Genomic DNA, 23,755 nt, shown 5'->3' on the forward strand with positions numbered 1-23,755 from the left:
GCTTTCTAGATCTATATTTGCAGAGTAACTCCAAAGCATTTTTTTTTCTGGTTTTGAGATACGTTACATACAAAATTGTGTAAGTTTAAGGTATACAGTGCATTACCTTGATACACATATATTGCAATATGACTGCCACGATAGCATTAGCTAACTTAACTGTGTCATGTCCTATTATTACCATTTTACCATTTCTTTTTCATGGTGAGAACATTTAAGATGTACTCTCAGCAACTTTCAAGTGTAGAGTACAATATTAGTAATTTTTAAAAAAGATTTTATTTGTTTATTCATGAGAGACACATAGAGTGAGAGAGGCAGAGGGAGAAGCAGGCCCCATGCAGGGAGCCTGATGTGGGACTCGATCCTGGGACCCCAGGACCACACCCTGGGCCAAAGGCAGGCACTAAACCGCTGAGCCACCCAGGGATCCCCAATATTAGTAATTATAATCACAGTGCTGTATGCTAGATCCACAGAACTTACTCATCTAATAGCTGGAAGTTTGTGCTCATTGCCCAACATCTCAATCCCTTTTCCTGCAGCCTCTGATAACCACCATTCTAGTCTGTTTCTATGCTTTTTTAGGATTCCACATATACGTGGTATCATAACAGTATTTGTCTTTCTCTGACTTCATTTATCAGAACATGCTCGGTGTTCACCCGGGTTGTTGCAGTCAGCATTTCCTTCTTTCTCATGGCTGAATAATATTTCACTGTGTATATATACCATGTGCTTGTCCATTCGTTCACTGATAGACACTTAGGTCATAAGAAAAAAAAAATCACCAGTCATTACAAGCTCATAAACTGAAGCAGTTACATAAAGGATTCACTGTACGGGCAAACACAATGTATATGATAAAAGCTCCTCTCAACATTGGCATATGTGGTTGTTTGAGGTGGTTTTCTGAAAGCTGTTAATAAATCAAGTAAACCTTAGAAGCATATTTTAGTGCTAAGAGCCTAGTTTTAGTAGAATGTGTGTTCATTTGTAGAAAACAGCAGATACTAATAGAAGGATGTGAAGTAGTTCCACAGATATTCATGTTTATATGTGTTATAAAATTATTTGCTTTTCATGTAAATATAAGCAAAACATGAGGTCAGGTATCTCTATAATATACAGTCTGATTTTGAGTAGTGACATGGGTATCTATTTTCATTTCCTCAAAAAGAAATATAGATATCCTACTTTATTCCATCTTCATTTGTAACCATTCTCTGCTTTGAAATATGTTTTGCATATTTTGTTGTGATGTCGAAGGCCTTTGGAGCAACACCTGAAATCTGTTTCATTCCATACTTTACCAGACTATCCAAGGATTTGAAACCAACTTTGACATTTTCATTTCTGATTAGTATAATCTGATTATCACTGATTTTTATTCATATTCTGAGCTATTGAGAAGTAGTCACTTAGTTTTCAGTGATCTCTACATAGCATTCTCAATACTTTTATATATGACCACATATAGTCAATTGCATATTATGTGTAAGGTAATAGTGCAGGGGAATAGCACATGTGAAAAAAAGATTGTATAGTGTAGTTGCAAAAATCTTCAAGAGGTAGGAATTTTAATTTGAGTCCTAACTATTGCCAATATAGGGAAGATAGGAAGTCCCCATCTGTTACAGCATTTGGATTTAATAGTCTGGGTTATTCAGTTGCTTAAGCCTGGCATAAATGAAGCCCAAGTCAGTGGTCTTGAATCATATATGATGACTTTACACAGAGAAAACTTTAAAAGTCACAGATTATGAAAGAGGATATTAGATTAAGGGGAACTAAGTTTATGGGATGGATATGCTCAAGTCTGTGACTGTTACTAGATGCAAACACAATGCAAATATACTGCTGACAGAGCTTTCAGTTGTATCATCCAGTGGTGACTCTTGGTGAAATAATCTGGAGCTGAAGTACAGCCAGTCATCATCACTGTGGCCAGTAAAGTTGATTCCCCGAGTTAATAATAAACTTTCACTTCCATGCAGGCTAATCAGTCAGGCTTTAGAGAGAAAACGAAAAAATCCTCTGTTGAGAATAGCCAGTCAATAGCGGATTAAGCTATTATTAATTCTGAGCTATATTCTTAAATACTTACATACCTATCACCATCTAACCCTCCCTAAAGTTCATTTGCATAATGCTTTTGATCAGGACCCTTTTACAAGTTATTTGCATAGCTCATATGCATTAACTAAATGGAGTTTGGTAATGATGATCTGTTTCAACTAATACAGAAATGGTTGCAAGTAAAATTTTGTTCATGCTGTTACCCAAACATACAAGTAATTTGAAGTTATATCTTTTGATTCTGGCCTTCTTTTTAAAAAATTTTTTTAAACTGTAATCCAAAAGTCCTCTGATTCTGAGTATCAGATATTGAGTGGTCAATTAGATTATTGATCACATCTTTTTTTTTTTTTTTTTTAAGAATGAAATGTTTTTATGACAGGAAATTGGAAAAGAGAGATTTCCCTGTAAAATTATTCATATATTTCTACCTAATTTTAGCTTTGGCACAATCTCTATTAATAGCATCTTTTTCATTCTGCCAGTACTGAAAGTGATTTCTATTATTTTATATATATTTTCCCCAACAATACTACATAGTATATTAAAGAGTTTTTGGGATAGATTTTCCATAAGTGACCCACTTTGCAAGGAAACAGACATCTTAGAAATCAAATTATAGATGGAGAGATAATATTCATTTCTGTATTGAATAAAGTATAATGATTATAAGATGCTATTACCCTATAAATAAAAGGACAGGCTTAAAAATAATTGTACCCGTTGCAAAAGATAGATATTTATTCATAAGAGATGAGAGAAACATAATTCTTTACTTAGTATGTAAGGCTGTTTCCCTGAAGACCTCTCCCCAGTAGGATAGTCTAGCACTGTGCTCTGAATAAATTTCCAAAGAAAGTTTTTAGTGACTGATTAGTTTTGATAAAAGGGAAACCAACATAAATATTAACTTGCGTGAAAGTAGTAGGTGCATAATTCACAGTATCACCCTGAGTAAATTTTTTCTCACAAACCAGCAGTAGGGCCACTAAATAGATTTTTTTCTCCCTTGTATCCAGCACCCAACCCTCAATTCACACATGTAGAAAAAGCATTATTTAAATTGAAGTATTGAAGTATGTAAAATGCCTGTGAAGTACTTCAAGCCTTTCATAAATCTCTTTGAGCAAGGAGTTGGGAGTCCACATCTCCTACCTTAAAGAGAATAGGCTGCTTTAAATTTTTTTAATTTTTTTTATTTTTTTATTTATTTATGATAGTCAACAGAGAGAGAGAGAGAGAGAGAGAGAGAGGCAGAGACACAGGCAGAGGGAGAAGCAGGCTCCATGCACCGGGAGCCCGATGTGGGATTCGATCCTGGGTCTCCAGGATCGCGCCCTGGGCCAAAGGCAGGCGCCAAACCGCTGCGCCACCCAGAGATCCTGCTTTAAATTTTTTAAGGGAATCTCTTCAGAAGTTTTAGAACATCCTGGGTAGGGACTTGCAGCAAGAGTAAAAAGTAACTGTAATATTGGGACCCCCTGGGGGGGCGCCTGGGTGGCTCAGTCAGTTAAGCACCTACCTTTGCTCTGGTCCTCACATCAAGCCACGCATTAGGCTCTTTGCTCAGCTGGGAGCCACCTTCCCTCTCCTTCTGCCTGCCGTTCCCCCTGCTTGTGCTCTCTTGCACATTCTCGCTCTTTCTGTCAAATAATAAATAAAATCTTTAAAAAAAAATTGGGGACTCCCTATGGCCTCTTCATCTTGTATTTTCATTCCGTGGTCACAGCTCCCTTAAGGCACATGGCAGGAACCACGGAAGTCTCTACATCAGGCGAGGATTGCACATATGTTAGGGTGTACAGAGCCATCTCCAGAGAGTGCTGCTAAAGCATATAGATATGCTTCTGTTATGGTAGGAGCACAGTTATGGGAGCCAAGGGATTTCTAAGGGCCTGTTTTTAGTGGTTTTATGAGTTCTTCCATTTTAGTAAATAAAAATGGGGCAGAGCTAGACTTTTTATGCCCTCCAAAATCAAATGGGAATTTTGCACAGAAGTGCAGGATGTTTTACAAGGTAACCCTAATATAGTTCAGATTCAGATTTCATCTTCTCTGCTCGCATAATCAGAAATCAACCTTATCACGTTATGAGTATCATTTCTGTGTTTTCTCACTTCTCCATTAACTTGATAAATTTATCTTGAGCTCTACATCAAAGGTTTAATCTTATTATAAATAATACATCATAGTACCTAAGGATGACAAAAATCATTGAATATGTGCCTGATGTGGTTTTGATTTAAATTACACCTCTTTAAGTTATTTACATCACCATCCAAAAAATCACCCTTAAAATATTTAATATTTAAATCATTTAGCATTTTTATAGCTCACTGAACGATCTTTCAAGATTCCTTATTGCATGTACAAATACAGAAGGTACTAATATTTGAGTGTCTATTATGTTCTTTCTTTAAGGGTACTTTAATACACTCTTTATTCCTCAAAATCACCCAGTGAGGATAGTATTAATCATAATTTTATAGATGAGGAAACTGAGGCAGAAGGAGTTTGAATAACGTGCCCACGGTCCCATAACTAGCAAGTGGCTGGAGCCATCATTTCAACCAAGTCAACAGACTCCTCAGCTTGTGCTTCTTCTTTTTTTTTTTTTTTTTTAAGATTGTATTTCTTTACCCATGAGACACAGGCAGAGAAGAAGCAGGCTCCATGCAGAGAGCCTGATATGGGACTTGATCCTGGGATTCCAGGATTATGCCCTCGGCCACTCAGGCATCCTGGCTTTTTTTTTTTTTTTTTTTTAATTGAAATATAGCACTGTATTAGTTGTAGGTGTACCCGAGCCCATATTTTTAACCACTCTTTCACAGTTTGTTCTTGTTTAGTGTATACATTTAATGAAATTCTTTATTTCTATTCAAAGCAATTTCTATTTAAAGACTGATAAAGGCATGGTTATACATTTTAAAGTAATTTGTTTCAGATTAATTTTATAACTTAGAAAAATCACTGCTGTTTTTTTTTAACTAAGTAAAATTCTATATTTTATCTGATCTCAGATGCCTTTGATAAGACATACCATTATTTTATGTACTAACAAGAAGAAAACATTGTCAATTAAACTGATTATAACAGCTCTTTCCGACTTCTTAGACACATATCAATATACCTATAATACTTTTTTTTTTTACTTTTTTTTTTCCTATAACACTTTTATACGTATGTAGTATGTGTAGAATAAGTGGCTTAAGGTGTTCCGCTGCTTTCATTGTACTCAGAGTCCACCTCTTCTGATTCACTTTTGACTGTATGTCCACATTTTTCAACCCAGTGTTCTTTTTGGGGGCTATTAATAATACTGGAGATACAGTCTTTATTGTCTCTGAGATTTTTTTCTAAGCCATTGTTTATTAACAGCTTTAATACATAAATTCCATTTCAGTTCTAAACACCGTATTTTCCAGAGTGTGATTTCTGGTTCCCTGCAGGGACTGTTTTTAAAACTTAATCAGCAATGTACCTTCATGTGTTTACCAGGAGCCATCAGTTTCTATATTGCGTGTCAGCAGGCATGCCAGGTTATGTGCAAAGATGATGGATTCTGAGGAAGGAATCTGAGCTGGAAAGTAAGATTTGGGGGTGGTTATCAAGGCGTACATTGACAGCAAGGATCAGAGGGGCAGCATTTAGAAGCAGGTCCCAATAGAACTATAAGGATCAGAACAGTGGGAACATCTGATAAGAGGACCCCAAGGATAAGGAAACTGATGAATTGCCAAATTTACAATAAGCTTTGAGGGAAACCTTGTTAAGCATTTAGGCACATTGAGATTTTCAGCTGTATCTCATAGAACGAGCCTTTAGTTTATAAGTGGAACTAGCTTGGGGCCAATAGGCCAACAGGGGAGCACCTAGCTCCAGAAGTGGCATGCATGTAGGTTGAAGTCCAGGTTAGTTGCTTCTGTGCTCACAGGTGCGAAGGAATAGTAAGGAGACAAACTGCCAGGCTGTCTTTAGACAGGGCAGCGTTGGCAGCGCTTGAGTCACTCTCTGACTTTCATAGTGAGGGTGACCTCACTACCAATACGAAGAATCATGTCCAGAAGTAAGTCTTTTGCAACCTATTTTTAAATCCCCCTTTAAGGGATGCCTGGGTGGCTCAGCGGTTGGGCGTCTGCCTTCAGCTCAGGGTGTGGTCCTGGGATCCGGGATCGAGTCCTGCTTCGAGCTCCTTTGTGGGGAACCTGCTTCTCCCTCTGCCTGTGTCTCTGCCTCTCTCTATGTCTCTCATGAATAAATAAATACATCTTTAAAAATAAATAAATCCTTCTTTAAAAGCTTATCTGGATATTTTTTTACAGTTCTGCATGATTAGCATGCTTAGGAATTATATGCATGGGGCTACCATTCTGGAGACTGATGGTGGATCTGGGCCCTGGGGCATGAGAGAGAGGCAGCTTTTTAAAATTCTGTAACTGACCATTCACATAGAGGATTCACTTCGTAGGTTAAATAAGTAAGTGCATTGCTCATGCATAGACTCTGTTACATTGTCTATTCATTAGACTATCCTTTTTCTTCTAGACTTTACATAACTAATTTAATGAAGTTTACTACTTTTTTTGTAGAACTTTGACTTTAGTTAAAGGAAACCTGTAAAATTCCAGTTTAAGGAACCTTTCAGATGATGTCTTGGGAATGTTTTGAATTGCCTCATCTGACTAGTAGATCTGAAGCCAACAGGAAACCGGCTGGTCCTTTCTGAAGGGAAACTTTACCAGTCACAAGAATAAAGAATTATTTTGCTCTTATTCTAGCAGAGAGACATGAGATCATAGTGGTATTTCAATATCTCTTCTGACTCACTGGTGTCTCCAACTAAACAAGTTACTGTATTCTTTGTGAACAATTTACGTAATGGGAAACTATCAAAACTGTACCTGTAACAAAGAACCAAATTAGCAGGCAGTTAGAAACCTAACATTTTTTTAAACAAATATCCCTGAACTGTATGGTGCTAATTTGAAACGTTGGTATCAGCTTTAATCCCAAGGTATTCACTGTTGTTAAAAAATCAATCAAATGGGGGGGGGGGAAGGGCTATCTTAAAATTGTAAGAAAGGAACACTTTTTTCAAAATTGTAACAGTATGCAAAGTATTTAAAATTATATGTGAGGTCTGAGCACATCTGAGTTAACCGAGATAGGTCACATGTAAAACTTCCTTCAGGATACTTACTCTTTGGAATTCACTGTAAGTTGAAATTGTGTAGGGTATTCTAATATAATAGATGATGAGGGGAATACATTTAAAAAACTATAAAGAGGAAACAGGACAGATTGACAGAAATAAAAAATATTTTATTTCCTAAATTGTATTTCACGTGGTACTCTAGATTATTAAAGGAGCAGCTCATAAAGTAGAAGATGCAAGCATGTTCTAAAAGATTCAGATTTACCAACAAAGTTAAAATTTTGGTTGATACTGCAAAATAGCCTTAAAAATGTATTTATTTACTTTGGAATCAAGTACAAGAAAATGCAGAAACACTAAACTATTGAACTGTTCTCTCCTCTAGTACTCCAAGATTATTAAGTCTCAAATTGTTATGTTTTATTGTCCTCTTGTACACTGTGCATAAATGTATTTGGTATGACCATTTTCTTCAGCATTCACCTGTTTGTTAAAATGCAATCAGCAGGACTTTGGGGCTCTGCAGAGTAAAGAAGAAAAAGGTTAATGGGAATCCATTGGACACCTTACCTGTGGCCAGATCTCACTACTTGATATATAGGGCCTCAAGACATGTTTACGGAAATGAAGTAGACAAGTTCATAGTATGATGAGACTTAATACCTTCACGTTTTTCTGTCCTATTCCAGAGTCATCATTTCAGTGGCTTCCTACCCAAAACTAATTTTTAATTATGCCTTATATCTATAGCCCATTCCTTTCCTATATGTATCCCTGCCTCTATAATCCTACTTCTCCTGTCTAGTTCTTATCACCATCTACAGATGCCCACTAACCTCCTTCCTTTTTTTGACTCTTTTATTATGTGTTTCCTGCCCACCCAGTCTCCTCCCATGCCAACAAATACAGGCATGAATGGAGCAGCTTAGAGTCCATTCTACCAGTCTAAGACCTTTCCAGCTCTTACCCTTTGTAATCCTACAGTCACAGAAAGTGTATTTAAGAGTGCTCAGAAAGGCTTTTTTTTTCTTTTGGTAATGTGATAATTTTTTAATTGAAGTACAATTTATATATATAATAAAATTCACTCTTTCTGCTTACTGTACAGTTTTATCCATTTAGATATTTGTATAGTTGTGTAGCCACCAACACAAAGTAAAGAAGAGCTCTGTTGTCCCCTAAAATTCTCTCCTGCTCTTTGGTGTAGTAGACTTCTATCTCTATCCCCCAGCCACTGGCAACCAAGGATTGCTTTTCTATCCCTATAGTTTTGTCTTTTCTGTAATGTCATAAATGGAAATCATATATTATGTAGAATTTTTTCCCCCTTTCTAAAAAGGGAAAGCACCTGAGTAGCTCAGTCAGTTAAGCGTCTGATTCTTGATTTTAATCAGATCATGATCTCAGGATTGTAAGATCAAGCCCAGTGTTGGGCTCCTGCTGAGCAAGGAGACTGCTTAGGAGTCTCTCTTCCTCTCCCCCTCCTTGCCAACCCACTTCCCTACTCCCAGCTCATACATGTTCTCTCTCTCTCTCTCAAATAAATAAAATCTTTAAAAAAAAATTTTTTAAGTGATAAAATATGCATAGCCTAAAATTTATCATAACCATTTTTACATGTACTGTTCAGTAAAGTATATTCACATTGTTGTAAGAACCAATCTGTAGAATTCTTTTCATCTTGCAAAACTAAAACTGTACCAATTAAACAACAACTCTCCATTCCTTTCTTCCCCCAGCACCTGGCAACCACCCTTCTACTTTCTGTCTCTCAATTTGACTACTCTAGGTAACTTTTTAAGTGGAATTGTATAGTATTTGTCTTTTCGTGACTGGCTTATTAGTTCAGTTAGCATGTGATCCTCAAGGTTCATTCATGTTGCAGCATGTGTCAGCATTTTCTTCCATTTTAAGGTTCAGTAATATCCCATGGCATGTATGTATAACATTTTGTTGGATATTTGAGTTGCCATTGGACATTTGGATTGCTTCTATATTTTGACTGTTGTGAGTAATGCTACTGTATGGATTATTTTGCAAATATCTTTTAGATGCATACTGAGAAATTGAATTACTAGATTACATGGTAATTTCATTCTTAATTTTTTGAGCAACTGCCATACTCTTTTCCACACTAGCTGCACCATTTTATATTACCACCACCAGTGTACCAGCGTTCCAATTTCTCTGAATCCGCACCACTTGTTTTTTTTTTCTTTTTTTTGATAGTAATCATCCTAATGAATATGAAATGATTGGTATCTCACCATGGTTTTGACTTGCATTTCCCTAATGACTGGTGATGTTGAGCATCTTTGTTAGATCCTTTCTGGCCTCTTGGATATTTTTTGAGAACATATTGAAGTCCTTTGCCCATTTTCTTTTTTTTTTTGTTTTCTTTGCCCATATTCTAATCAGGATATTTGTTTTTTTGTTGTTGAGTTATAGGAGTTCTTTATATATTCTGGATATTGACTCCTTATCAGATAAATAACTTGCAAATATTTTTCACTGTTATGTGGATTGTCTTTTCACTCTGTATCCTTTGATTCACAGAAGTTTTAAATTTTGCCATAGCCCAAATATATTGGGGTTTTTTTGTTTTTGTTTTTGCCTGTGCTTTTTATGTTCTATACAAAAAATCATTTCAGGGATCCCTGGGTGGCGCAGCGGTTTGGCGCCTGCCTTTGGCCCAGGGCGCGATCCTGGAGACCCAGGATCGAATCCCACATCGGGCTCCCGGTGCATGGAGCCTGCTTCTCCCTCTGCCTGTCTCTCTTTCTCTCCCTCTCTCTGTGACTATCATAAATAAATAAAAAATTAAAAAAAAATCATTTCAAGTTCTCTGTCATGGAGCTTTTCCACCTATGTTTTCTTTTTAAGAGTTTTATAGTTTTAGCCCTTGCATTTAGGTCTCTGATCCATTTTTAATTTTTGCATGTGGCATAAGACAGAGGCCCAACTTCATTCTTTTGTATGTAGGTATTCAGTTTTCCCAGCACCATTTGTTGAAAAGACCATCGTTTCCCTATTGAGTGATCCTGACAATCAGATCTGTGAAACTCAATCAACTCTATATGTGAGGGTTTATTCTGGCCTATCTGCTGTATTCTATTGGTTTGTATGTCTGTCTTTATGCCAGTACCATATTGTTTTGATTATTGTAGGTAGCTGTAAGAAGTTTTGAAATCAGGAAATGTGAGAACTATGTTCTTTTTTTAAAGATTGCTTTGGCAGTTTGGAGTCCTTTGAGATGCCATGTGAATTTTAGGATGAATTTTTCTTTTTTCTGAGGTAACAATGTTGAGATTTTGATGGGGATTATATTGAATCTGTAGGTCACTTTGCTAGTATTGACATTAAGTCTTCCATTCTGTGTGTATGGAATGTCTTTCTGTTTGTGTCTTTAGTTTCTTTCAATCGCCTTCTATAGTTTTCATTGTACAAGTTTTTTACCTCCTTGGTTAAGTTCATTACTAAGTATTTTATTCTAATGGATGCTTTTGCAAAGGGAATTGTTTTATTTCCTTTTCAGCCTGTTCATGGTGTATTAGAATTAGAACTGTTTTTTTGTGTTGATTTTTGTGTCCCGCAGCTTTGCTGAAATCATTTGTTAGTTCTAATAGCCTTTTTTGAAATCTTTAGGATTTTCAACATATAAATCATGTCACCTGCCAACATATTTTTACTTCTTTCTTTTTAATTTAGACCTCTTTGATTCATTTTTGTGCCGACTTATGCTGGCTAGGACTTTCAGTACCACTTTGAATTTGGAGTGGTGAAAGTGGACATCCTTGTCTTGTTTCTGATCCTAGAAGCAAAGGTTTCAGTCTTTCATTTTTGAGTCTGAGATTTAGCTGTGTGCTTTTCATATTTGGCCTTTATTACATTGAAGTAGTTTCCATCTAGTCCTCATTTATTTGAGGGTTTTTTTTTTTTAGATTTTATTTATTTGTTCATGAGAGACATAAAGAGTATGGGACATACGCAGAGGGAGAAGCACGCTCCTCACAGGGAGCCCAATGTGGGACTCGATCCCAGATCCTGGGATCATGCCCTGAGCTGAATGCAGATGCTCAACCACTGAGCCATCCAGGCATCCCTCAGTTAATTTTTATATGGGATATGAGATATGACTCAAGATTCTGTGGGAGGGGGGAGGGTAATCTAGTTGATTTAGCACCATTTGTTTAAAAGACTATTCTTTTTCTTTTGGATTTTTTATAATAATCTTCATTTCAATCATTTCCAGATATTTTCATTTCTTTGTGGGGATCCAATTTTCTGTCTGGTATAATATAAGAACTTACTTTAATATTTCCTGTAATATATTGTCTGGTGGTTATAAATTCCCTCACCTTTTGTTTGTCTGAAAAATTCTTGATTTCTAATTTTGATTGTTCAAATGATACCGATTTCTAAATTATACCAAAACAGGCATCCTGTTTAGGAATACTAACATTTTCCTGAACAGGTCCTTTGTAGATTCTCCAAGTTCGAGGTCTATATTTTGTACCTGAAATCTCTTGTATTTTGTATGCTGGATTGATTGATTTAGAGTAGAAATCAAGAAACGATAGATTCTTAATCAAGGCTAGTGTGAAATCCCATCCCAAATGTGAAATTCAGAATTCTTATATTTAAGAATTATATTAGTATTGAAAACTTAATTAAAATTTAATAGTTAAAACATTTACTATTCATTATTTTAATTAAGTTAATCCTGAGTTGCTTTTGTACTTCATAAAGGATACATTTTACCCTAATGAATACCTGTACTTTTTCATTTAGGTAGTCAGTGTGTTAGCTAAACTCACACAGATTGGCAAGCACTGGGCTGTCCTCATAGCGGAAGGATAGGTGGTGTAACTAGAAAATACTTATTAGAGAAGACCTGGATCTGTGAAAGGGAAGAATGTGATCTTGTAAATTGATGCTGATGATAGAAAATTTAGGGCAAAAATTCATAGGAAGCAAAATGAAAATCTGATTGGGAGGAAGAAACCATCACAGGCAAGCTAGCTTGACTAGAACAGGAGACACACTGCATGCGTGGTGAAGATAGACAATCCAGGAAGATAGACAGATTGATATCACCAAGCAATTAACTCACTTTCCATGGATGCTGATTGAGTGTCCCCCAAATTTAACTCGATTCTTACACTAACTACCTGGAGTTAGCTTCATACCTCACAGACTAAGCATTCAATCCCATGATACTGCTTCCTCTTCAGATGCCAGTCTCAAGTCTGATTTGTTACCTATGCTTCTGATTGGCTATAAATTAGAGCATCTCACAACTCCCTCCCTAGTGAACAGCTGGGTGAAATGATGCATGGGGCAAGATCCTGAAAGCAGGAGCTTTTTCCCTGTGGAGTTTGGGGCCTAGCACTTAAATGCTTTCTGGGTCACCAACATGGAAGCTCTTGGAAACCCATTCTTTTGCGGTTTTATGGAGGTTTTATGACACAGATATAATTGATAAACTCACGGGCCATTGGTGACTGAGTCAACTTCCAGTCCCTTTCCCCTCCCTGGAGGCCAGGGGTTGGGACTGAAAGTTTTTAACCCCCCCCCCTGCTTTTTTTTTTAAAATTTTTTATTGGTGTTTAATTTACCAACATACAGAATAACACCCAGTGCTCATCCCGTCAAGTGTCCCCCTCAGTGCCTGTCACCCATTCACCCCCACCCCCCGCCCTCCTCCCCTTCCACCACCCCTAGTTCGTTTCCCAGAGTTAGGAGTCTTTATGTTCTGTCTCCCTTTCTGATATTTCCCACACATTTCTTCTCCCTTCCCTTATATTCCCTTTCACTATTATTTATATTCCCCAAATGAATGAGAACATACACTGTTTATCCTTCTCCGATTGACTTACTTCACTCAGCATAATACCCTCCAGTTCCATCCACATTGAAGCAAATGGTGGGTATTTGTCGTTTCTAATGGCTGAGTAATATTCCATTGTATACATAAACCTTTAATCAAGGTTGGTTCACCTGGCAACCAGCCCCCACATCTTTGGGGGGATTCTAAAAGTCACTTCATTAATGTAAACTCAGTTGTAGTTGAAAAGGCTTTGTTTTGAGTAACAAGATATCCATTTAAACCTTTATAAAGTGATTTCTGGAACTGAGGACAAAAAAACAAATGTAACAAAAGATGCGCCCAAGAGTTTGATATTTGCATATGTCAAGTGTTTAAATTAGTTCAATAAGGTTTTAGTTGTCAGATTGAAGGGTCCATTTAAATAAAACTCATCTCTATAGGGGAAAAATGGTAGGTGGTTTTTAAAAAAAAATCTGTAAGTTAGAACAGGTGCATGCTTTGCTCAGAAAAACTGAATTTGGAAAATCATTCCACAAAAGACAGAATAGAAAAGAGTTTTCAAGAATAGAAGTGAGTTGTTAAATTAATAGCTTAGCTTGTTGTTTGATTTTGTCCTTTCATGTTTGGATGAAATTTTCTCACTTAGTAAACTTTAGAAAATTTTTAAAACTTTTTATTTGAAACTAATAGATTTATAGAAAGTTACAAAAATTATGTAGAGAATTCCTCACCCCACTTCCCTTACGTTAGCATCTTCCATAACCATAATAATTATCAAATTAAAAAAAAATAATTATCAAATTAATATCAATACAATACTACTAATAAACTGGAGACTTGTTTTCATCATTGTCCCTTTCTGTTCTAGGAACCTATCTGTTTGCATTTAATTCTTTCTTCTTATTCTCCACCATTCTGTTTCTGAGTTTTGTCTTCTCTTGACACTTTGGAAGAGTACCATCCAGTTATTTTGTAGAACGTCCCTCAGTTTGAGTTTATGTTTTCTCATGCTTAGAATGAGGTTATGCATTTTTGACAAGAATATCATAGAAATTATCTTGTGTTGGGCACCTGGATGGCTCAGTTGGTTAAGCATCTGCCTTCAGCTCAATTCACAATCCCAGTGTCCTGGGATTGAGTCCTGCATGGGGCTCCCTGCTCAACGGGGAGTTTGATTCTCCCTCTTCCTCTACTCCTCCCTCCTGCTCCTGCTTTCTCTTTCAAATAAATAAATAAAATCTAAAAAAATTAAAAAAATTAAATCTAAAAAAATTTATATCTTGTTTCTTTCCCTATGCATCATATTAGAGGGCTCATGATGCACATACATCTCATCATTAGTAATGAGCTTTAGAAATCTTGATGATAGGAGCTATGCTTTCTTTTTTTTTTTTTTTTTTTTTTTTGCTTTCTTTTATATAATACATATTAAAATTACTATGGGCAGCCCTGGTGGCTCAGCAGTTTAGCGCCGCCTTCGGCCCAGGGTGTGATCCTGGAGACCCGGGATCGAGTCCCACGTCAGGCTCCCTGCATGGAGCCTGCTTCTCCCTCTGCCTGTGACTCTGCCTCTCTTTCTGTGTGTGTGTCTCTCATGAATAAATAAATAAAATCTTTTAAAAATAAATAAAATTACTATTAAAATATCAGTCCAGAGCACCTGGGTGGCTCATTCAGTTAACTGTCCTACTCTTGATTTCAGCTCAGGTCCTGATCTCAGGGTCCTATAATCAAGCCCCATGCCCAGCTTCTTGGGATTCTCTCTCTCTCCTTCCCCCGCCCCTGCCATGTTTTCTCTCTCTCAAATAAATCTGGTTTGTTTGTTTAAGAAAAAAACATCTTTTCCTTTCAAATGAGGCAGTCCTTTCTTACAGGGACAGTTAGTGAAGGAATTATGAAGAGAGGAGTCTTACCAATTAATAGAATTGTCTTTATAATAGAAAAATTGTCTTGGTTGAGGCAATTAACTTTGGATAGCTTTTCAAGTAGAATAGTAAATGAACCAATAGGCTATTGCTTTTAGTTCTTTTTTGTTCTATATGTGATACTGAAATTCTGTCAGAAATTAAGTCATAGGGAACTATTTCTAGGTGTAGCCTGTTATAATACCCGAAGTAGAATTTTTTTTTATTTTTTTTTTTAGATTTTATTTTTTTATTATGAGAGACCCTGAGAGAAAGGCAGAGATACAGGGCAGAGAAGCAGGCTCCCCGTGAGGAGCCCAATGTGGGTCTCAGTCCCAGGACCATGGGATCATGCCACGAGCCAAAGGCTCAACCACTAAGCCACCTAGGTGCCCCTGAAATAGATTCATTGTAACAATTTTTTAATATTTTGGGCATTTCAAAATTATGAGTAACGTGAAATAAATCAGTAGCAGTTTCAGAAAAAATACTACATTACATGTCCCAAACTTTCTGACATTGAAGCATCTTCATGTTTTACAAAGGAATGAAATTGTACTTTCAGGATTTGATGCACTTAAAAAAATACAGTGCTTTTGGTGCAGCCACTGTGGAAAACAAGTATGGATGTTCCTCAGAAATTAAAAATATAAATACCATATGATCCATTAATTTCACTTCTGGTTATTTACCTAAAGAAAATAAAAATACTAATTCTAAAAGATACATGCACCCATAGGTTTATTGCAGCAGTATTTGCAATAGCCAAGATAGGGAAGCAGCCCAACATCCATCAATAGATGAATGGATAAAGATGTGGTGTGTATATATATTACAATGGAATATTATTCAGCTGTAAAAAAAAAAATGAAATCTTGCCGTTTGCAACAACATGGATGGGCCTAGAGGGTATTTTACATAGCAAAATACCCTCTAGGGAACAACAAAATACCATAGGATTTCAAGTATATGTGGAATCTAAAACAAAAACAAATGGACTCATAAGTACAGAGAGCAAATTGGTCTCTCTGGTTACAAGAGAGAAGGGGAGTGAGGCAAAAATAGGTGATTAAAGGGATTTAGAGCAAACTTCTAATTAAAAAGTAAATAACAGGGATGAAAAGTACAGATTAGGAAATACAGTGAATAATATGATTATAACTTTGTATATTGACACGTAACTATACTTATCATAGTGAACATTTCGTGATTTATAATTATGAAATCACTTTGTTATATACCAAAACTAATATAGTATTATATGTCAACTATATTTTTATTAAATATTAAAAATTTGGAAGAACGCATGGGTGGCTCAGTTGGTTAAGTGTCTGCCTTCGACCCAGGTCATGATCCCAGGGTCCTGAGATTGAGCCCCATGTTGGACTCTCTGCTCAGGGAGGAGCCTGCTTCTCCCTCTGCCCCTCCCCCTGCTTGTGTGTGCGCGCGCTTTCTCTCTCTCTCTCTCAAATAAATAAATTCTTTAAAGAAAGTAAATAAAAATCAATTTTAAAAAATAAATTTTGAATAATACCCACCTCAGATAAATACACAGTACATTATTAGGTTTTGCGTATAGATATTTTTCAGGATATAATGTTTATTCCTCAAAAGAGAATGGATAGAAACTCTTCCTTAGATATCTGTACCTGTCCTAATGAAGGTGGGAGCTAGTCTACATTAAGTCTACTACTTTGGTACTTTTTATATTTCTTCACTTGCTAGGTTTTCTTCAGCAGGAACCTTTCAGTGAAATATTTGTATTTATTCTTTTTGAGTTATCTTTGAAACATTTGTAGACTATAAAATCAGTAGAAGCAAGTACTGCTATACCTTCAAAGTGACAATATTCAGTGTAATTGATAGAATTTTCTTTTCTTTTAGTTCAGCAATCAGCAAACATTGGGAGGCTGAACTGGCTACCCTCAAAGGAAATAATGCCAAACTCACTGCAGCCCTGTTGGAGTCCACTGCCAATGTGAAACAATGGAAACAGCAACTTGCTGCGTATCAGGAGGAAGCAGAACGTCTGCACAAGCGAGTAAGTTCAGAGCTACTGCTGTCCATAGAAATTTATGGCTGACAGATTTCCCTGATCAGCAGAAACTCAGTAGATTCAGCACAAGGACATCTGGAGATACTCATTGGTTGTTAGAACCTATATATAGGGCAGCCCGGGTGGCTCAGTGGTTTAGCGCCGCCTTCTGCCCAGGGTGTGATCCTGGGGACCTGGGATCAAGTCCCACGTCAGACTGCCTGCAGGGAGCCTGCTTCTTCTCCCTCTGCCTGTGTCTCTGCCCCTTTGTCTGTCTGTCTCTCTTTCTTTGTGTCTCTCATGAATAAATAAATAAAATCTTAAAAAAAAATAAAAATAAAAAAATATTTTTCTATTCTGTCACTGCCTGTGTGACCTTTGGTAAGGTATCCCTTTCTGCTCAGTATTCTCATCTATAAAATAGGAATAATAATATATAGTCTGTAGAATTGAGAAAATGAATCAACAAGTTTGCACTTAGTTGATGATAGATGCTTTTATTATTTTTATTGTTTGTTAAAGAAGGAACAACTTAAAAACATAGGTAACAAATTCTTTATAAAAATTGCTTATACGGGGATCCCTGGGTGGCGCAGCGGTTTTGCGCCTGCCTTTGGCCCAGGGCGCGATCCTGGAGACCCGGGATTGAATCCCACGTCGGGCTCCCGGTGCATGGAGCCTGCTTCTCCCTCTGCCTGTGTCTCTGCCTCTCTCTCTCTCTCTCTCTGTGACTATCATAAATAAATAAAAATTTAAAAAAAAAAATTGCTTATACAAGGGAAGGGAGAAGAAATTGGTAGGAAATACCAGAAAGGGAGACAGAACATGAAGACTCCTAACTCTGGGAAACAAACTAGGGGTGGTGGAAGGGGAGGAGGGCGGGGGGTGGGGGTGAATGGGTGACGGGCACTGAGGGGAGCACTGGACGGGATGAGCACTGGGTGTTATTCTGTATGTTGGCAAATTGAACACCAATAAAAAATAAATTTATTATTAATAAATAATAAATAAATAATAAAATAAAAATTGCTTATACAATGAGGATAGTGGATAGTGAGGTTTTCCTCACTATCCAAAAATAAAGCATTCTTGTGAAACCTTTCCTAAGCCAAAGTGGTATAAAGTGAAGAGTATTCCCTACTTTCCAGAAGTTCACATTATGTTAGTTTGTTTTTACAAAAGACCTACATTAGTGTCTGTTTTTGCTAACTTACAAATCTGAGGATGATTTTTAGTTTTGCCCCGAAAAACTGTTACCATACTAATACAGATCCTTTATGAAGTGGCATAATGCAAACTTAAGAAAGTGGGGGGCACCTGTATTTGAAACTTCATACAGGAAAAGAAAATCAGAAATTCCAGTGTGAGTTATATTAGTAGCCCAAACAATTACTTGTGAAACATTTTTTTGTGTTTAAAGCATTTGCATTTACCCAAAAGGAAGTAGATGCCACTGATTTCCTTTTTTAGGAAGGATGCCAAAGAAATGAACTTCATAGACAATAAGAAATGGGCTTACTACCAGAGCACAATTTGAGGAAGTAGTAGGATAAGGATAACATGAGAAGTAATTTAGAAATGAAATAGAGACAGGGAGGGAGAGTAAGAAACCTGAGTAAATGTCATCCTATTATATGTATAAAGGTTAACTTATGAGAAGGAAGAAGGAAGTTGTTTAATAGTATAGAGTTTCCATTTTGCAAGATGACAAAGTTCTGGAGATCTTTTTCACAACAGTGTAAAGCATACTTAACACTACTAAATTGTACATTTAAAAGTGGTTAAGGTGCTATATTTTATTATGTGTTCTTCACTACAATAAAAAAATTAATCCAGGCAGCCTGGGTGGCTCAGTGGTTTAGTGCCGCCCTCAGCCCAGGGCGTGATCCTGGAGACCCGGGATCGAGTCCCACGTCAGGCTCCTTGCATGGAGCCTGCTTCTCCCTCTGCCTGTGTCTCTGCCTCTCTCTCTCTCTCTCTCTCTCTGTGTCTGTGTCTCATGAATAAATAAATAAAATCTTTTAAAGAAAAACTTAATCCATGACAGTTAACTCATGAGCCAATAGTCACTGAAGAGCTAGTATAATCCCCTTATTCTGTAATTTTTGCCCTTAAGGAAATTTTGGTTTATAGAATGAATTGAATTTTAGAGATTTGAGAAATGAAATCTATTTATTTACATATTTATAATTTTCAGTGCTCTTCTTTGCTTCTTGTAGATCTGAATTTCCATCAGTTATCATTTCCCTTTAGCCTGACTTCCTTTGCAGTTTGGGCCAGAGGGGTGTAGGGGCAGCTTTTGTGTTTTCCTGTTTTTTTCACGTGCCTATTCATTTTCAGTTGTCTGTTAGACATTTTAAATTAGACAATATACACCCCATAGATTCTCTTCTCTGACTCTGAATGAGGTTGATTTTTGAGCAAGCAGTTAAACTTCCTTACAGATTTACTTGCAATTGTGAAAGTGTGGACTTAGCCTTCATGAAAGTCTGTTTATATTAATTTTGCCCTTAACCCTATGGTGAATTCCCTAGTCCTGGGAAATCTTTATTTCTAAGACATAATCCTTCTGGTGCTTTCAGTGGAAAGCTTGAGGTAATTACCAACGTCCTCTGATTTAGTGAGACTAGAACATCACACTCTTCTTTCTGTGGTGAGCACTACCACAGCTTAGCTCTTGCAGCCTTCCACCTCCTCCCAACCCCACCATGCTGGACTCCTTGGATTCTTATCTGTGCACATGTAGTTCAAGGGTCAGCCAAAGATTTGAAGGAAGTCTGTATGTTTATTTGGGGACTCTCTTCATATAGTTCTCTCAATTTCTAGCTGTTTCAGCTGTTCTAAGGAGTCCCCAGATCCTCAGGCTCCTCAGGGAAATAAGACCACAGGTTTCAGCTTAACTTCTAGTCAAGCAATGGAGCCAGACTAGAGTGCCTTCAAGCAAAATGATGTGTAAATTTGTATCTCACCCAATGTTACTGCTTTCTTTCTGTCTTTTGCTCTATTTGGTCACTTACCAGGGCATTCAAACAGTTGAATTTTACATTTTGGTCATGATTTGCAGTTTTTATCTATAGAAAAGTTTTTCCAGTAAAAAGTACTCCATCATTATCAGAAATGGAACTCTCCCCATAAGCAATTGATTGTCTAATTGGACAAAGAAAACTCATATATATTGAATAATAAGGAAATAATTGCCAAGATTTTGAATATGTTTCGTTTTGTGGACCACAGGACAGGAGAGAGCCTAGAGGGATTAAGTAGATTAAGGAATGATTTTCTGTTGAAAGTACATGCTGAGCTGAGAGCTGAAGGTTTGGTAATGTCTGATTGGCTTCAGCAGTAAGAGTGGACATTCTAGTGAAGTCAGCAAGATGGGTGTGAGAGTGGTTTATTCTTAGGATGAGGAGACTTGCCTACCTTTAGTTGGAAAAACCACATATTTACATAGTGTGAGTGTCTTGGGTGATGAGGATGGTTAAATTGTTTAGGGCTGGTATATGCAAGACCCGAGGGCTGTAAGAAATGATCCTTTGAATGGCTTTGAATGGAGGAGTTACACAACGATAGATGAATGTTAGTTTACAGGAGAGGTAAAAATAGACAGAAATTATATAATTATGTCCTCTGGTGGTCCATTGCTATAATCTAGGCCTACATGATAAGGGTCTGCACAAGACTATTAGTGCATGAGTAGAAGGGAAGAAAGTGTTAGGAAAGGTAGAGTGACATTTATGGAGGGTTAGTATATATTTGGAAAATGTGAAAGTGGATTTACTGTTTCCCTAATGGTCTAGAACTTACTGCATTCTAGTCAGCCAAAATGTATAAGATCCTAATGCATGTGAAGGGCTGTGATGGGGTATGTGTGTCTGTTTTTATGTTGACTTCTATTTTGACTGTTGGCTCAATAGTGTTTTTGGATGGTATAACTTTTAGGGCTACTGCCCTTTGCTGTTCTCTTAAAGTGCTCATTACAAGTTATGTAGCTCTTTGGGCCCTTAGTACATTCTTATTGACTAAAGAATGTTGTCTTTGGCTACAGAGACACTATTGATGTGAAGTCATTCTAGTATTGAATGATTTAAGTTGTATTTTAAGCGTATCTTTTCTTCCAGATTCTCTTACAATTTGGAAATATATTTAAAAAATTTCTCACTTCTGCAAGGCCAGTTTTCAGAAGCCATGTTTAACTTGAAAGCTACAGATGGAAGGCAGATGGTTATAGCTGATTTTGAATATGTTTTGATAAGAAATTTTTAAAGAAGCCTTTCATAATAGGATTTCTTAACTGTCATTAATCAATTAAGTTTCCTAGCTCTTTCCATGAGCAAGCCATATGAATAATTATTTCCCCTAGTCTTTTTTTTTTGTCCTAAATTCATGTCCTTAAAGAATCTATTCATTCTACCTTAAGTGTCTTAATGTATCTCAAAATTGATTTTTTTAAAAATATTTATTTATTTGTTATTTATGATAGACATAGAGAGAGAGAGAGGCAGAGACACAGGAGGAGGGAGAAGCAGACTCCATGCCAGGAGCCTGACGCGGGACTCGATCCCGGGACTCCAGGATCGCACCCTGGGCCAAAGGCAGGCGTCAAACCACTGAGCCACCCAGGGATCCCCTCAAAATTGATTTTCATGTGTTGTTTCAAATTTATGATTTACCTATCGGGTTTATTATATTTTTGGCAAGAAATCTTTTGACATAGTCGTATAATTTAACTTGTATTTACATTTCATTTCAGGTGACTGAGCTTGAATGTGTTAGTAGCCAAGCTAATGCAGTGCATACTCACAAGACAGAATTAAATCAAACAATACAAGAACTGGAAGAGACGCTGAAAGTGAAGGAAGAGGTATTTGCTACTTTTCACTCATCTGTGTAATCTGGCTAGCATATATGTACAAAATATTTGAAGTCTCTGTCAGATTTACAGGTACTTGATGGAATAAAATAAGCTTGTGGGATGTTGTGGCGGGGGTGGGGGGAATGAAATTTTTTTTGATTGATATGTGTCCATATCTTCTCCATCCTTGTTTCTGCTGTTAGGAACTATGGTGAGGCAGTCAGCCTGAAGGTTTCTTGCCTTCTGTATGAAAGTTACATTCATAAAATCCAAAGAAAACCGTGAAAGGTTTAAATGAATTTTCCAAACTATTGCTTTCTCTGGTTTCCAGTCATAAGATTTAATATCCCAAGAAAGAATTATATCCACAAAGCTTGAAGCAGCCTTAAAATGTTGTGATTACGGTTTCTAAGCAGTGCTGTACCACAGCCACCAAGTAGACGTATTGCTGAAGATGATCATGTACTAGAAAACATTCCCAAAAAGACAAATTCACCTCTCAAAAAAATCAGCATAAAGGAATGTTTTTAAAAAAATTTTTTTCTAAGAACTTGGACCGTAATTTCAGGGAGAAATAAGACCTTTTCTTTCCTTGATTTAGTTTAAATATTGTTGCTAAAGACATTGCTCTACTTTTTCTAGGAAATAGAAAGATTAAAACAAGAAATTGATAATGCCAGAGAACTACAAGAACAGAGGGATTCTTTGACTCAGAAACTACAGGTGGGTTATAAAAACATTTTTATTTCATTTCTGCATAGAGTGGCATCAATCATTCTTTCACATAGTAATGACTTTCTGAAATTTCATTTTGTAGACTCTCAGTCATTTTTCCAGGAGTTCTGATTTATGTTTAATCTTTGATTCTTCAAAAATTATGATAACTTCATCTAGGTAGCATTTGATCATCATAGATGGTCGTTTATAAATTGTCTTTAGTAAATTATTTTAGAAATGTCTACACTTTAACATAAAAATACCCTGAATTTATTTTTAATTATTTTTTAAGATTTTATTTATTTATTCATGAGAGACACAGAGAGAGAGGCAGAGACATAGGCAGAGAGAGAAGCAGGCTCCCTGCAGGAAGCCCGATGTGACACTCGATCCCGGGACCCCGGGATCACACCCCAAGTCAAAGGAAGACGCCCAACTGCTGAGCCACCCAGGCTTCCCAAAATACCCTGAATTTAAAGAGAATTTCTCAAATGGATCTCATTCAATTGAAGAGTTCTCATTTTTTTTTACACTGAACTAATTAGTATGAATTGCAGAAATAGTTGTGCCCTATTGGAAATTAAATTAGTGCCGTTTTTCTTCCTTTATTCTAATTAATTTTATTCACTTTTTACATAAATAATATGTTTCCTGACTCTAATTTGCATACATATATCCTGTAATAGCAGTTAGGGAAGATTTTTAGAATTCATTTTCAAAGTCTCTTGGTGCTTTAGGCACTTGGCTTACACTCCAGTTCTCTATAAAGAAAGGTTAGGACCACTTTAAAGTTGGGAGTAGGGACTCCTGGGTGGCTCAGTGGTTGAGCGTCTGCCTTCAGCTCAGGGCATGATCCTGGCGTCCTGGGATCAGGTCCCACTCCCTGCATGGAACCTGCTTCTCCCTCTGCCTGTGTCTCTGCCTCTCTCTCTGTGTGTGTCTCTCATGAATAAATGAATAAAATCTTTTAAAAAAATAAAGTTGGTAGTAGAAATAAATATATGTACAGAGTGAGGAATTTTGGAAAAGAGATTTTAAGTGGGACCTGAAAGCTCAGAGATAGAAGGAGTACCTCAATTATAATGAGAATATCTTGTATTGAGTGCTTACTGTATGCCAGACACTGTGCTCAGTACTTTACTTATATTATGCATTTACTTCTTGTAATAGTCATCTGAGG

General features: G+C 36.8%; 1 protein-coding gene across 6 annotated transcripts in view; it reads left to right on the forward strand.

Annotated features, from left to right (window-relative positions):
- HOMER1 (homer scaffold protein 1) overlaps positions 1 to 23,755 on the forward strand; it is a 135,183-nt gene that overhangs the window by 91,147 nt on the left and 20,281 nt on the right. For all 6 annotated transcript variants that reach the window (XM_049108343.1, XM_049108342.1, XM_049108340.1 and 3 more), the window contains 3 exons: positions 16,856 to 17,012; positions 21,757 to 21,867; positions 22,501 to 22,581. In XM_049108343.1, coding sequence (XP_048964300.1) covers positions 16,856 to 17,012; positions 21,757 to 21,867; positions 22,501 to 22,581 — 349 coding nt within the window. The remainder of the gene's footprint in view (positions 1 to 16,855; positions 17,013 to 21,756; positions 21,868 to 22,500; positions 22,582 to 23,755) is intronic.

This window comes from Canis lupus, chromosome 3, assembly GCF_003254725.2.
Source record: "Canis lupus dingo isolate Sandy chromosome 3, ASM325472v2, whole genome shotgun sequence".
In the NCBI taxonomy this organism is placed as follows: Eukaryota; Metazoa; Chordata; class Mammalia; order Carnivora; family Canidae; genus Canis; species Canis lupus.